Genomic DNA, 16,051 nt, shown 5'->3' on the forward strand with positions numbered 1-16,051 from the left:
TACAACTGTGTATTATTACCCGACAGTGAATCCGACCCAAAGACCTGTGTACCAGTTCTGTTGCGGACGTGAACAGTGATGTGAAATGAGAGCGTGTCGGACATTTTGCTCACTCATTACCGTAGAAACGGGGAGTAGCGCCGTACGTAGGGCTACTACCCGATCGCTCTCCGATGCGTGACAATCCTGTATTGTCATACACACGCGTTATTGCTAAGAACACACACACACACACACACACACACACACACCGCTCTGTAATAGAGCACACACACACACACTGCTATACAACTCCCACGTCCCACCCCTTCATAAGGCTGAAGACTGGAAATACACACACACACACACACACACACACACACACACACACACACACACACACACACACACACACACACACACCTGAATCCTTGACGGGAACGAAGGAGGAGGCGGGGCCTGAACGTGTTTATCTCGTGAGTCTCTCCCCGGGACCAACACGCCCTTTTTTTTTGTCCTGCATGTCAACTTTCATTAGTCTTCTCTTCCGAGTTTCAGGCTAGTGGCCTGATCGTTTGGCAAAAGGGTGGCATGTGCTGCATTGCGATATAATTAGTCTTTGTCTTTCTAATGGTATGATGTCGTGCTGCTGGCTATTCATGGCAGCCCAAGAGGTGGGCTACAGGTTGTGAATATTATATAATAAAAATAAATATCCAAATTGCTCGCAAGTGGGAGTATGAATGGGCATTGTCCAAACATAGAAACCCGAGCCATGGCTCGCTGTTGACAATAAAGCTTTAGCTCCCATGTATACCGTTGGGTGTGTGTGTGTGTGGGTTGCGTCAACGATAGCCAGCTATCGTGTCTGTGACCTTCAGCGAGGCAGTTACACTGTAACGTTACTCTGCATTCCGTTGTCCGCTCATTATGAATGCCCTTGTTGATTCACCTTGGTCTCTTTGTGTGTGTGTGTGTGTGTGTGTGTGTGTGTGTGTGTGTGTGTGTGTGTGTGTGTGTGTGTGTGAGAGAGAGACGTAAAACCATTGTTGTATCCCTTAATTGAAGGATCAGCTGAACATCCAATAGGCCTACATGGTTTATATCACTTGCAATGAATCGAGACTTCGAGAGGACACCTGTTTGAGAACGGCCAAGGTTCACAACAAGACACTGCTCACCATGTAAGCCAATACAAAATTATTATTTGGGGACATCTTGTGGATGTATTACACAACACAAGTTGGTGGGATTGGAAAGTGGTAAAAATAGAGCAAGTAGGTTGTAGTTCTTCTTGGATCGATTAAGTATGTATTGATTTTTATCACGGATTAACGAAGTAGCCTAAACAATATTTAATCTGGGGGATATTATAGAACGCCGGTCATTATCGGGGGAAAAAAAGCCCCGACAGGGCGAACAGAACACCGACGCGCCGCGGAGGAGTCTTGCTTCGCCCTGAAGGGCTTGTTTTTCCCGATAATGACAGGCGACGTTCTATACATTATCCCGCTTATTAATTAGTCAATTAAAATATACGAATCAAACGGAGAAGGGAGGGGGCGCGGGAGCAATCGCCAGGGCGCCCGAAACCGTCACCGTAGTACGCAGGACAATGCAACAACAAACCCTGCCTCGTTTCCACATACGTACATTCTCGTATATGCGATCCAACCGTCTCCGACCGAAAGACCACGCCTCGTTTCCACATACGTACATTCTCGTATGCGATTCAACCGTCTCCGACCGAAAGTCCATTCATTCCTATGTGATTCTCCGTAATGTCCGTTTTTCCTCCCTCCGTAAAATTTCTGTCCGGTATGTCCGTAATATACCGGACAGAATAAAACACTAGCGACTCCTTCCGTAAATTTACGGAAGCATGGATACGAAAAACATACGTATGTGGAAACGAGGCGTTATTCCGATGTGATTCTCCGTAATGTCCGTTTTTCCTCCGAGACTCCTCCCCTTCGTAAAAGTTCTGTCCGGTATGTCCGTAATATAGGCTACGTTCAAAAAATGTAACTTTCGCCGTCGTTTTACGGAGATACCGTATGAAAGTTTTTATGTTTTTCACAAAACATGTAAGTACCTGGCAGGCCAAACTCCTCGCCTATCTCTTTCCAAGCCTGGTTGGTTTTGTTTTTATCTCTGTATATGTCGATCCTCATGTTCCAAAGTACCGGTCTCCTAAAAACGGCCATCTTTTGTCCGTAAATAAATTCATGTCCTTACGTAAAACACTAGCGACTCCTTCCGTACATTTACGGAAGCACGGATACGAAAAACATACGTATGTGGAAACGAGGCGTGGTGCAACCCTAAACTCTTGGCCCCTACATTTGGCTGTCCTGCCTATGCAGTGGGCCGACCCTACCCACATACATTTTTATTTTTGAATCTACATTTCGAAGAGGATTTCAGTTGTAAAGCATTTCATATTAAAAGACAAGATTCTGTAAGCAACACACACACTTCCGTTTAGAGCGGAGAAAGCAAGCATTTAAAATGCTTTTGAAAGCAGCAACAATAAGGAGTAAATTATCTACCCCCAGAGTATATGCCAGGACTATGTGTTTTACCAACTAAGAACAAAACCCCACAGAAACCAAATTTATTATTACTATTTATTGGTCAGGGTGTGTGTGTTTCCCTGTAGTTTCCCTCCTGTGTTGATTACTGTTCCCTCCCCTAATGTGTCTCAGCTGTTCCTCGTTGTGTTTGTTATTTAAGCCCTCGTCTTTCCTTTGTTCCTTGTGCTGTCATTGTGGTTTGCTGTGGTTAGTTGTGGTTGTTAGTTGTGGTTGTTTGTGGTTGTTAGTTGTGGTTGTTAGTCCTGCGTGTTCCCGAGTTCCCTGTTGTCTCCCGAGTTCCCTGTTGTCTCCCGAGTTCCCTGTTGTCTCCCGAGTTCCCTGTTGTCTCCCGAGTTCCCTGATTCCTGTGCCTTAGCCTTTAGGCTTGAATAAAGTGCCGTTTTCGAGAAACCGTCTGCGTTTGGGTCCTACCTGCCTGCCTGCACCCGCAGCTCCTTAACAGAATGACAGCACCAACAATGGACCCAGCGGACGATCAGGTTAGCCGTGAGTGGGAGGATTTATTTATTATGAAGGCAATGGATTTTTGGGAGGGTTTGGGGTATCACCCGGTTCCTCCTGGCATTCCAGCTCCCGCACGGACTCCGGTCCCCGAGCCCTGTCCGGTTCCTGAGCCCACTCCTAGCCTTCCAGAGGGGGACCGGCCTCTTCGCCTGCTTGAGGTGGTCCGCCCTCCGCTCCTGCCTGAGGGGGCCCGCCCCCTGCTCCTTCCAGAGGGGGACCGGCCTCTGCTCCTGCCGGAGGGGGTCCGCCCTCCAGACCGTCCAGGGGAGGCACGCCCTCCGCTCCTGCCTGTGGGGGCCCTCCTCCACTCCTTCCCGAGGGGGGTTCCCCTTCAAGGCCTTCCACCAGAGGGGACCCGCCCTCTGCCTGGCCTTCCACCAGAGGGGACCCGCCCTCTGCCTGGCCTTCCACCAGAGGGGACCCGCCCTCTGCCTGGCCTTCCACCAGAGGGGACCCGCCCTCTACCCTGTCCACCAGAGGGGACCCGCCCTCTACCCTGTCCACCAGAGGGGACCCGCCCTCTACCTGGCCTTCCTCCTGAGGGGACCCGCCCTCTACCTGGCCTGCCTCCTGAGGGGACCCGCCCTCTACCTGGCCTTCCTCCTGAGGGGACCCGCCCTCTACCTGGCCTGCCTCCTGAGGGGACCCGCCCTCTACCTGGCCTGCCTCCTGAGGGGACCCGCCCTCTACATGGCCTTCCTCCAGAGGGGACCCGCCCTCTACCTCGCCTTCCTCTTGAGGGGACCCGCCCTCTACCTCGCCTTCGCCGGCCTCCTGAAGGGTTCCGCCTTCACCGCTGCCGGCCTTCTGAGGGGGTTCTTTGCCACTGCAGGTCTCCTGAGGGACTGAGCCCTCATCGTCCTTGCCGCCGGCCTCCGGAAGGGTTCCGCCTTCACTCTGCCTCTGCTTGCCCCCCAGGCCGTCCGCCTGAGGCTCCCTGCCATGCCCTGGGGCAGTTTTCTGGCCGCCCGCCTGACGTCCCTCGGCTCTGCCGTAGTCCATTTTTTTTTTTATTCCCCCCTCCTGGCGCCCCTCCACCCACCCGTTTTGGGTTTGACTTTCGTTGTTTTTTTGCTTGTCGTGGGTCGCCTGGGAGTCGACCCTTAAGGGGGGGGTACTGTCAGGGTGTGTGTGTTTCCCTGTAGTTTCCCTCCTGTGTTGATTACTGTTCCCTCCCCTAATGTGTCTCAGCTGTTCCTCGTTGTGTTTGTTATTTAAGCCCTCGTCTTTCCTTTGTTCCTTGTGCTGTCATTGTGGTTTGCTGTGGTTAGTAGTTGTGGTTGTTAGTTGTGGTTGTTTGTGGTTGTTAGTCCTGCGTGTTCCCGAGTTCCCTGTTGTCTCCCGAGTTCCCTGTTGTCTCCCGAGTTCCCTGATTCCTGTGCTTTAGGCTTGAATAAAGTGCCATTTTCGAGAAACCGTCTGCGTTTGGGTCCTACCTGCCTGCCTGCACCCGCAGCTCCTTAACATTATTTACTTTTTTTTTTTTTTTTTTCTTTATTATTGCTTTGTATTTTATGCATTTGAACCCCCAAATGATGGAGATTCAGCGTAAGAGTTTCTGAATTTGTGATTTGTAGAATAGAATTTGTGCACCTTCAATTAAACATTTTTTGCAAAAAAGTTAGCAAATCCTCAGGCATTTTTCTCTCTGACTTCAATTTACAAATGGCTGACCCTCTATTTTTTATTTTCTATGACTACACTCTGCCTTCCGCTCTCAAGGGTTCTCAGTTGTTTTGCTCCAACAATAGCTTAATTTTCTTTCTGTGTTTTCCTCTGCCTGACTTTTTCTGCGTTTTGCTTCATATACGCCCCTAATTCCAATGTCATTGCATTTACAGGCTCCATTATTTAGATACAGGTCGGGCTCTATAGGTAACAGAAGCGCCAGAATCATATTTATGGTGGGGGTGCATAATCCATCAGGTGATTTCTCATGCTTGTATTTTCTAAAAGCGCAAAAGAGTTTAGGGTTAGGGTATAAGGCCCCCTCACCCTTTCGGTCATTGTTTACATTTGTCAAAGTAACATTATGCTGTAGCCTATATGAACGCACAAACGGATGCCCTAGTGCTTATGCTAGCAACTGATTTACACGTTGATCATTACTGACTGCAGCCTAGTGAAGTGATGATGTCGTCTATCCTCGATTTTTAGTCCTCCAAAATCATAAATCGTACAAGTTTTAAGAACAAATACAGATGATACGGAAGCAGTGCACAGCGATTAACAAGATAAACGTGGTGCTGGCTGAGACAGCTGAGCTTGCATAGCTTCTGGTTTGTAGCCCAAGCCGTAGGTCGAAGCATCCGATTGACTTGTGGACATGACACGATGACCAAGAGGAAAGAGCAGACGTAATTTTAAGCTACGCTGTGATACATGAATAATAGTTCATACTGCAACCACATCTGCGAAACCATGATGTGGAGAAATGTAATTATTATTATTTATTCTTTTTAAAGTGTGGTGCGATTGCACCACCATTTCCAGCGCCTCTGTTAGGGGCATCATCAAGAATGCCTCTTGACCGAAGTTCCATGAGGCCACAGGTCCAGCAGGTGACAGTCTCTCTCCTTAGCCATCTGGATCAGCACCATTCCAATGGCTTGACTAACAAAGCCCTAAGCTAGCTTTTCTACCTTTTATAGCTGGTTGTGGACAATTTCCTTAATCATCTCGTGGTTTGGAGGTGGAGTGCGGGTCTTTCAACATCCTACACCCTCACCCAGGCGACCCAGCCGGGATTGATCAAGTCCCGACTTGTGTCTACGTAGCATGTACCAACGTATCGCCCCTCTTGATCCACAGCCATCTAGAGGCCTTCTCAGCTGCCTCTGTGGTGGTCTTAATGGCCTTTCTCTGGTGTCCACCTTTGATACCAAGCAGGCTGTATGCTTTGCAGAAAGATCACGCTGCAAAGCTGCTATATTGCCCACCACTATTGGCACACATCGGACCCGCCACCCCCGTCTGCGGTAAACCTCCACTAAGTTGGCGTACTTGGCGTGCTACCTCTCATTGGCTTCTGACATGCCCTCCTCCCAGGGAACTGTCAACTCCAGTAGGACCACCTGTTTTATTGAATCTGAGGACAGAACTACGTCTGGTCTCAGGGTGGTTTCCACAATGTGCTCTGGGAATCTGAGCTGCTTCCCCAGGTTGGCCTTCATCTACCATTCCGGTGTGGTTCCAAGGAGACCTACTTCCCCCCTTGGCAGGGGCTTAGGCTTCTCCCCTGCTCGGACAAGGGCAATCGCCTGCCTTGCTGTTCGTAGAGGCTGGTTATGAGGGATGCTGGTGGAGATGGCCTCTGCTATCGCCTTCAGCACCTGATCAAGACGCCAAGTGTAACATCCTTGCCTTAGGGCTTTTGGGAAACAGCTGAGGATATGCTCTACGATCCAGCAGTTAGCAGACGTAAAACCAAGTCTAAAGGGAAGAGTCGAAAAAGCATGAAATCAAAACATTGTAGATGTAGGAATACAAATATTAAAATACCCTTCCGAAACCTTCATCCGCTCATACCTTTTACCTATTTACTTGTATTCGGTAGAAATGAAACAGGAAACGCGATGTCCAGGCTCTGCACCGCCCCCCCCACGACCAGTAAAGCAATTTCCTCCATGGGAGGGCCCTATTTATGAAGAATAAATCGTATCTGATGACGAAAAGCCATTTTATAAACGCCATTATTCAATTAGAATTTCAATCTAGAAACTTCTGATTGCATTCATAATTTAGGATTGATCAACTGATTTACTGAGGAAATGTAATTGTTTAGGGTTAGGGTATTTTGTATTAGTTGCTTAAAATAATATGTGTTGGGTATATAACTCTCCCACTCCACATAAATTGATATATACATATATATGTAGGTAAATATATATATGTAAATATCTAAATATATGTATGTCTATATAAACCCAATGCATTGTCATGAATATAGGCCAAAACGCATGTTCTTCTTTTCAAACAAGATAATTTATTTATTCCGTCCACCTTTTAAAAAGCTGAAGTTTCCCTGTCTAAGCCTGATGGAACAGTTAATACACTTCAGTCATTATATAAGCCAAGCCAATGAGACAAAAAAACATTAGTTCAACACTTTATTTTGTGTTTGTCCAAGAAAACGTTAATATTTTAATTGTAGTTTTAAAAATATGTTTTATAAATAACATTAACAAATTAACAATCCACAATAAATGTATCTATTTACAAAATCATAGGAAAATTCATTGTCCTATTTCAATAAATAAATATGATTAAAATCCAAATCTAATGACATCTAATCAACACAACTAGGCAAAGTATTGAGGGTGCACAATTAGTTTCATAAACATACAAAAAACACAGACCAACAGTTTAAGCTCTTACGCAACAAGATAATATTAATAATAATAATAATTATCATCCAATTAATTTTTTAAGAAACACTAAAGAAATCATCTATCTACAAATGTGCACTCCCAATCTTAGGGAAAAGAGCTACATATAAAAAGGTGCTTAAATTGCACTGTGCAAAAGAGATGTCAACACGTCAACTCATCCACCAATGCTAAGCTCCGGGAGATATACCAACTCTGAGCTACTATTGTGAAAATCCAATGTAACCCCTTTACACAATTAATCATTCAAGTCACCAGGTTTCAAGGAGGACAGCGGGAGGGAGAGGGAAACCCACCACGTAGTCCCGACACTATTGGCTCGATCCTGTCGACTCACTAGCTGTGAATGTGGGCAAACACCAAGTCAATCATGTCAGGCAAACAGGATGCTCTGGCCACCTCCACCGCCGTGTGCCCACTGGTGTTGGCGTGCTTCAGGTCCGACCGGGGCGCCAGGAACTCAACCACATCCCGGTGACCCTCCCTGATTGCGATGTGGATGGGCAGTGTGCCGTTCTTGTCTGGGATGTTCACAGAAGCGCCGTGCTCCACCAGAACCTGCAGGGTTTCCAGAAAGCCTGTCTGGGCTGCGTCATGGGCCGGTGTGATGCCGTGTCTGTCCTGGGCATTGGGGTTGGCTCCGTGTTCCAACAGCAGACTGGCTATCTTGGTGTTCCCCATCATCATCACCTGTGACATCAAGAGTAGTCAGAAATTAGGTCTGATCTTTTACTGTTCTACATGGCCTTCAATGGGATGTGTCTAATTCGTTTTCTTTGAACATTGTTTGCAATGGATAAACAAGTGTCATTTAATTTGACAAACCAGTTCTTAATACTATAATCCACGTGCTGGACTCATAAGAAATGGTTTAAGGCAGGTTAAAGATTCATTAACATGTAATAGAGAGTAATACTGGCCACCGTATACCCGAATTTTAGGTGTGTATGATTAGTACGGTAAGTCGATTTCTACAGCAAGGAGATTAATACCTGCAAGGCCGTTCTGCCAAATTCATTGACTGTATCGGGAGGCACCCGGCATTCCTCCAGAATCCTCCGTACATCATTTGTGTTTCCTTTGGCTGCTGCCGACGTTAAAGCTCTTCCCGCATCCATCTGGCTGAGGACCATGGTAAATATCCGTCTGTTTGTCGAGATAAAACGCGAATGCAGCTAAAATAAGAGTTGAGCACATCTATTCGGAAACCAAACAGAAGATAGCCCATCCTTGTACGTGCGTAAAAATGCTGAAAAATAAATCATGTTTACCAATGTATCCGGCCTGATCAGTTCCCATTTCTTCCCAACCCAATTCCACAACGACCCAATTTAAGCTAGGTTAACTATGTTGTACAACGTAAAGGTAGGTATATCCAGTAAATCATGTTATTCTTTCCTAGATGTGTCAGGAATACGGAACATTAGCACTCCGGCTAACGAAGGCTAACATTGAAGAGAGAACAGCAATAAAGGATTATAGCAGTCGCTTATTACATACCTTGTTCGTATCGACAAAATCCAGACACTAGGTTGTCCTTACACCCGTTAGAATTTGAAGTAAGTGAATTTAAAAGGTATCAAGGAACGAAATGTTTGTCAACATTAGAAAATAAGACATTTGCGCGCTGAGATCTAAACTCTAGTGTTCCTCAGCTACAAATTTACAAACACAGCCGAGAATCCAAGGTGACCAATCAGAGTTCGTCTTGTGGGTGCTGCCTCTCCATAAATGGCAACAGGGGCGGAGTCAAGCTCGCTTACTCTGCGATCACTGTGGCAACAATAGCAGCCGACCAATGAGGTTTCCGAGCGCAGAAAGCGGGCTATTCGTATACGTTGATGTCCTCAAAGAGTAGTCCATTCATTTGTTTGGAGAAAATCTTCAGAATCAAGTGCGAAAAGGGCGGTCTAATTGATTTTGCGCGGAATAAGGTGGACGCGATTGCCTAATGTATGGAAAAGTACTGAAGTCATCAAAATATGGCGGTTATTTGATGATAAATGTAAAACAGCAAAAAATTAAAACTTTAAGTACTTGTAACAAAACAAAACATGTGGTTATAGAATCAACTTTATGTTAAACTACATTTTAATACCATTTCAACAATTAGCTGATTAAAACATTCAAACCACTGAATTCATAGTGCTATATAAAAGGTAGCAGAAAAGTCCACATCAAACAGGGCAGTGAAATTTTAAGACATTCATTTGGAGTGCAATTAAGAATTCTTGTCAGAAGGTCCTGGTACTGGAATATACATTTGTAGATTTTAGGAATTTGTCCTCAGCTGGTAATCTAGACCAAAATAGAGAAAAGTATTACCAAGTGTGGCTCATTCTAAGGTTCTACATCTACTCATTTTGTATACAGCCTATACAACATGATGCACTTCAGTAATCCTAGATAATCAAATGAAAATGTTGAGCTGCTTACCTCCACTCTGTGTGATATAACGAACCCAGGGCAGGGCCTGATAGCCGCTTTTCTCTATGATCTTCATATATCGCACCTGGGGCAGGTATGTTAGAAGTGGTTGGGGCAACAAACAGGATAGCAGGTTAATGCCACAACATACTGTTTACACAGGATTTCAATAGACAAGCCAAGTGCACACAGAGCATGTTGAAGCAACAATGACTCAGCTATTCAGGAGAAGTCAGATGTGTCTCAGAACAAATAAAATGTGTTTAACACACACACGCACACGCACACACACACCTGAATCCCTGAGACGGTGAAATAAGGGATCTCAAAGTTGACAGTGATCGGGGGCCGGCCTTCCAGCTCATCGTTCTCCACACTGGGGAGCCCGAAGTGAGCCCTCATCAGGAACTCCTTTCCTCCCTGGAAACAGCCCAAAAAACAAGCTAACAGTTCACTACAAGATAACCTGGATGTAAACACAAAAATAGGTTCAAAATAAAACACAGACACAAGGCGAGGCCTTACCTCTTAGTATTTGTGTCCTGAAAAGGCGTCACATAAATATAAATTATTATTAATAATATTAGTAAATAATGCATTGTTCTTACAGGGAAAGACTTGATGGTCCACACAACCAGGTTCTTCTCTGGGACGTATTTAGCGTGGCCGGTGCTCGCTTTGAACCTAGGGGAGTCCGCGTCGCTGGGGACGGGAATCCTCACCTCCACGTTGTTGGCCACAGACTGCTTCTTGAACTGTCCCTTAGCCTAGGACAGGTCAGGACAGCACGTAGGGTTAGTGCACCGTGGACAAGATAAGAGCCTTATATATTGCACATACTTAATAATGCGTTTATCTATTTAATTGAAAATAGTTTATTTTCCTTCACTGCACCGACTTATTAACAAGAACCAACATCCTTGTGTGTGCAACCTGCCGATGAAGCACCTTCAGCGTCTGATTATGCAAGTTATATTGTTCATTTCATACTGTAATGGTTGACACTACCAGGTACTACATATTTACTACATATCAGAGGGCTGGCTTCAAGTTATCGGAAGAAAACAACACTGTGCCGTTGCATTGTTCCCCTTGAATGCACGTCATCTAAAGATTAAGTCAACATACTGGCTCACTTGTTTTGATTAGATTTTTAGCCAACCATAGAAGTATATGGCACTGAAGGCAAGTTTATTTAACCGTTTGCTAGACAGGTGAACAGGAGAAATACATTGCATATTATTACTCTTCAGAAACTTGATTAGGTCCCTGTCCTTTCAGTAAATCCATACCTTGACCATGATCTCCACTCTACTGTGAGAGAACTTCTCTATGACCGACTCTATCCATATGAGAGGCTTCACCTGGATGGAGTAAAAAGACAAACCATTGACACTAAAAAGGGGTAAATTAAAATATAATGTAACATGTGCTCAGTAAACCTATAATGCCTAAATGATTCAATAGTACAAAATGTTATGATTTTTTTTATTTGAATGATCTAATGCAGATTATTATAATGCATGACAACCTATTTGAGTTGTTATATCGTTTTAATTCATTAGAGCAAATTAAAATCAACACACAAGTGAAAACCGGGTTCGACTTCTAAGAAAATGCAAAGATGGTAAAAACGTTGTAATGGACACAACCTGCTGAATGCTAACTATTAAAAATAACTCCTGGATTCTTATGGACTTGAGTGTGCGTGCGTGGAAGGTGAGTGGGACTGACGTGTGTGTTAATTCGGTAGGACATGAGCTCCGACTCCCCGTCCGGAGGGATGAAGGAGATGGTGCGGTCACTCTCGAAGCGGGACAGACGGACACACTGGTGGAACTTGACATCCTCCATTGTCACCGTCTTGCCCTTGTCACCTGAAACAAACACCGGCAGCCATGTTGGAAATCAATCAGGTTTACAAACAGCTCTGTGAGTCACACATTAATCGGTTCCACCGCTTAATGTGTGACTCCACACATTAATATGTTCCACCGCCTGGCAGGGGGCGCACAATGACAGAAGGTCACACACACACACACACACACACACACACACACACACACACACACACACACACACACACACACACACACACACACACACACACACACACACACACACACACACACACACACACACACACACACACACACTGACTGACTGACTGACTGACTGACTGACTGACTGCATGTCCATGTCCATGATAAGAACCGTCTGTTATTTGATTTACTTCCACCTTCCATCAACCTCCATTCTAGTCAACCCTGGAATGGAGTTTCCTCTCTTCCAAGGGTTTCTCAGATACGTACGTCCAGTGAGGGCGAAGAGGACCCGGTCGTTGAGGCCGAGTCGTAACTCCGGCATGCCGGAGAGCATGGTCTTCAGTTTGATGCTGCCCACGATATCACTGCTCATCACGCTCCCGTTAGCATTCACCTGGAACATAACACACATTAACATCCACAGGTAATGATTCAAATAATATTAATGATGATAGTGGGACCTTCAGTGACACCCGGAGTCAGGACTGCGGTTTAATGCTGCAAATCCAATGTTTGAAACAATAGTCAAAAGCAACTATCGACTACATGTTTGCTTGACAACGCAGAAAGAATATGATCGAAGGGCCACGGAAGAATATTTGACATCCAGCTGATAAGAGGAAAATAACAACTTTATAGATAAAAGTAACTAATATCAAATCATTGTTGGCAACTGTGGTATAAGCGTAATAAACCACAAGTCCTCAGGCGAAGCTGAGGATGCTTACTTCTGCCTGAGTACATTACTGTCCAATTACTGGACACCCATAGAACATAAGACCCCGGCCCAATTAACACCCAGAGGTTGTCTATCATTACTGAACCCATTACTTTATTATTACTAAAAAGGTTTTTCCATATGCTGAGGAGAATTTTGAGTAAGGCTAGATACAAAAAGACTTGTTTGTTAGAAAAGTGGATTTATAGGTCTGATCCTTTCATAGATAAAAAGTTCACAATTTCCCATCAGTAGTACTATCTGCGGTAATCATATTGCAGATCTGAACTTGCGCAACAATAAGAAGTCTACCATGTAATTACAGCCATCGTACCAGAACATTGATGGACTCAATGACGTCGATGAAGACCTCGTTCTTCTTGTACTTGATGCCCTCTGACCTCCAGGACACAGCGTTGGTGACCGTGGTGGGGACCTTGCTTTTAGCCACCTCCAGCTTAGTTCCCTCCTGAGTAATGTATCTGCACAAGATAGATGATGGAGCTTTTTCATTAATTGATCAATTGTGCGCATGTATGTTACAGGGTGTAATCTAAATGCACTAGTTTAGTACACAAGCATCTAATTGTATCAACCCAGTGGATGTGACGATATAATACATGCATGATTATTATTATTATTATTACATTCAAAAGTCATTATCCCTTTAACATCAAAAAATGTATAGTTTGACCAAAGGCAAATAATTAGTCGATTATTCTCAGTGTTTCAGAGACACTGAAACCATACTTTAACCTTTCATTGTTTCTTTGGGCTCTAGTTAATGTAATTTGCTATGAGTTATTGCATGTCATGGCTTTAGAAGATCAATCGATAAACATCAATAAATCGACTGATTGAAAGGAAAGGTTCAAGCGTCTTACTCCTGTAGGATCTTGCTGTCGGTGGTCTGGGGGAAGCCAAAGTCCATCAGCTCATCCAGAAGCTCGTAGACCACCACAAAGTTGTCTTGGATACTCTCCTCCTCAAGCTCTTTGAAGTACTCGGTGAACACCTGCCGTTCCCAGATGGGCGCACATCAACTACAGGCTGATGGCTCCTTCTTTGCTTAAATCACTCCTTCTTTGCATAATTCATCTCTTTTTCCATCTCATCTTACATTTTTTATAAAGTTAGAATTCTTGTTTTAGCTTTTCATTGTACATGTGCCCGTTACACTTTCATGACTATATATAAACATGGAGGTTTTGACCCTCGATTATATATAGTCTCCCAACAATGTGTTTATCAGCCCCTCTTTCTGGGCCCTGTTCAGATCTGCAGGTGTCAGGTGGGCCTCATATGGGTAGTGGTCCTGCGGTCCCTTATGAATACGATGAATGGGCGCATCATTTCCAGGTCCCCCACCAGCCCTCACGCACACATTGGATGAGACAGAGAAGGACATACCTCCACCAGCTTGTACAGGAAGGCGTAGACCAGGGACGCGTTGGAGTTTTTGTTTGTCGTGGCCACCACTGTAAACTGGCTCAGGTCAACGGTTTACCACAGTGAATGAGGAACAGATTAACATTTAATAACAATATATTACAATTTAACACACACGCACGCACGCATGCACGCATTCAGCATTCATTCCATGTTTGTAGATGTTTTTCCTGGCCGGGACTGTAAGTATAGGGTTAAGGATACGGTACAGGTTGCTGTGCTTGATCCACAAGAAGTGGACGCTGCCGTGCAGCAGAACAGGGCTCAGAAGTCCATCCTCTTCCTCTTGCATGAGTAAGGGCAGGAAATGGTCGATCTCGGCCATGTCTACGTCGCCTTTGTAGTTACGGCATATCAACACCTGGGAATGGAGCGTGACCCCACAGGGTCAATGTTGAGCGTTAGAGCCTTATACTGTTGTGTTGGGAAGGCCACCCTCACAAGAAGTCATTTATTCATCAGTTCTAATTACAATACAACACATTTTGATTTAAATGATCGTCAAAACTTTAAGTTAAAGTACTCTTTATTGCATAAAAATAAGTAAAGGATCTTTTTTTTTTAAAGAAAGAGCTAGATGACAAAAACGTGCAAAAAGTAAAGCATATTTCTGATAGCATAGTCAAGAGGTGTAATAGGATCAGAATTCCTAACAATGACACAGCAACGCATGAACTAACGGGAAGAATGGCATGTAGTCGCGGTACACGAGAGAGAACCGGTATGCCTGACAGCAAACAGCAATCAATTATATCCAAGCTATAAACATGCATTGGGATAGGACACTTGATTTAAGAGTCAATCCCAGTATAGTAATTTCCTGCAGTAGATCAAAGCGGAAATTGCCCGCTGAAGTTTTGGAGCAGGCCTAAAGGTTGTTTCAGCAAACAGTCGTGCATGATGTTTCCGGAAGTGGAACCCAACTGAAACACCATCGCAGACTCCGATTAATATTTAACGACTACCTTATTAATGTTTAACGACAAAAGCCACGGCTACAATTCAACTTTTAGAAAAATATTATGGGAAATGTCTACAAATTTTAGCTCGGAATAACGTGTCATTGTGTAGCCAACGATGCCCCTCGACTAACAATACCCCCAGCTGAACTTACCTTTCCCTTCAGATCCAGCAGGAACACAGCGGAGACAGACATTGTTCTGTTTAAAAGCCGAACCCAAAAGCCTAAACAACAATGTCTAAATAAATGCAAATTTGTTCACCCAATGTCTACAATTCTATGATGTCATTTCTCTGCTAAAAACAGTGTGCAAAATAGCCTAAAAGGGGACCATGGACTCCGCCGTTCCTTTTCCTGGAGATAGTGTTCGACGTCACCAGCCTCAGGTAAAACATTGACAGGTTATGCGCTCACCTGAATCGTGGAAGTGGGCTGCGCTGCGGGAACTGGCCGCAAGAGCGCAATGTAGATTCATCATGATCGTCTAGTTCTTCTCTACCATGAATGAATATCATTGTCTAGTTTCGCTTTTTTAAACAACTTTTTTTTACTGAGCCAATCTTACTTTCCCCCCCATTTATTTAAGTAGTCTTTTTTAAATGTCATTTGAAATAAAATAATACCTATGTTGCAAACTAAAATCTGTTGCTTATCACTGATTTAATAGTAAACCTTAAATCACACAGAATTTCCATAATGCATCCCCAGTACCAGAGCAGCAAATATATTCATGAACATGTCAGACCATGCATCCAACGTACTCTCACTTCGCTCACTTAATACGAAAAGTTAACGTATTAGGTTTATGTAAATGTTATAGTAAATGTTATAGGTCTATTATTACTGCTAGAATAGCCTTGAGGTTAATAATTAACCTAAAATCCTAAGAAACCAGTCCTGTTTTATAAAGAACCGTCACTGCAAACTGTCTTTAAACGAACGAACCCATATTCTACCCGGGGTTATGACGAGGGCAGTGAGCC

General features: G+C 44.4%; 2 protein-coding genes across 3 annotated transcripts; both read right to left on the reverse strand.

The window, feature by feature from the left end:
- Positions 1 to 7,042: 7,042 nt before the first annotated feature.
- On the reverse strand, positions 7,043 to 9,377 carry cdkn2d (cyclin-dependent kinase inhibitor 2D (p19, inhibits CDK4)). Of its 2 annotated transcripts, none has more exons than XM_060047304.1 (3): positions 8,969 to 9,377; positions 8,461 to 8,590; positions 7,043 to 8,158 (listed from the first exon to the last, which is right to left on the reverse strand). In XM_060047304.1, the coding sequence occupies exons 2-3, from the start codon at positions 8,584 to 8,586 to the stop codon at positions 7,805 to 7,807; spliced, it is 480 nt and encodes a 159-aa protein (XP_059903287.1). In that variant the 5' UTR covers positions 8,587 to 8,590; positions 8,969 to 9,377; the 3' UTR covers positions 7,043 to 7,804. The 2 variants fall into 2 exon arrangements, with proteins under 2 accessions (XP_059903287.1, XP_059903286.1); XM_060047303.1 differs by having other exon boundaries at positions 8,461 to 8,614.
- A 148-nt stretch (positions 9,378 to 9,525) lies between these two features.
- ap1m2 (adaptor related protein complex 1 subunit mu 2) lies at positions 9,526 to 15,469 on the reverse strand. The gene is made up of 12 exons (XM_060047302.1): positions 15,222 to 15,469; positions 14,312 to 14,468; positions 14,069 to 14,136; positions 13,543 to 13,673; positions 12,993 to 13,140; positions 12,208 to 12,334; positions 11,630 to 11,772; positions 11,188 to 11,259; positions 10,504 to 10,662; positions 10,190 to 10,315; positions 9,905 to 9,980; positions 9,526 to 9,766 (listed from the first exon to the last, which is right to left on the reverse strand). The coding sequence occupies exons 1-12, from the start codon at positions 15,261 to 15,263 to the stop codon at positions 9,741 to 9,743; spliced, it is 1,275 nt and encodes a 424-aa protein (XP_059903285.1). The 5' UTR covers positions 15,264 to 15,469; the 3' UTR covers positions 9,526 to 9,740.
- Positions 15,470 to 16,051: the final 582 nt, after the last annotated feature.

This window comes from Gadus macrocephalus, chromosome 3 (genome assembly GCF_031168955.1).
Source record: "Gadus macrocephalus chromosome 3, ASM3116895v1".
In the NCBI taxonomy this organism is placed as follows: Eukaryota; Metazoa; Chordata; class Actinopteri; order Gadiformes; family Gadidae; genus Gadus; species Gadus macrocephalus.

What these genes read in the sequence shown, in the direction of transcription:
- ap1m2 (XM_060047302.1), bottom strand. Translation starts at nt 15,263, where the DNA reads ATGTCTGTCTCCGCTGTGTTCCTGCTGGATCTGAAGGGAAAG. An exon ending in CAAGCACAGCAACCTGTACC is followed by an intron (nt 14,137 to 14,311) that starts GTATCCTTAACC and finishes GCCAGTTTACAG; the next exon opens with TGGTGGCCACGACAAACAAA. An exon ending in CCTCTTCGCCCTCACTGGAC is followed by an intron (nt 11,773 to 12,207) that starts GTACGTATCTGA and finishes TGTTTGTTTCAG; the next exon opens with GTGACAAGGGCAAGACGGTG.
- cdkn2d (XM_060047303.1), bottom strand. Translation starts at nt 8,601, where the DNA reads ATGGTCCTCAGCCAGATGGATGCGGGAAGAGCTTTAACGTCGGCAGCA. An exon ending in TTGGCAGAACGGCCTTGCAG is followed by an intron (nt 8,159 to 8,460) that starts GTATTAATCTCC and finishes TTGATGTCACAG; the next exon opens with GTGATGATGATGGGGAACAC.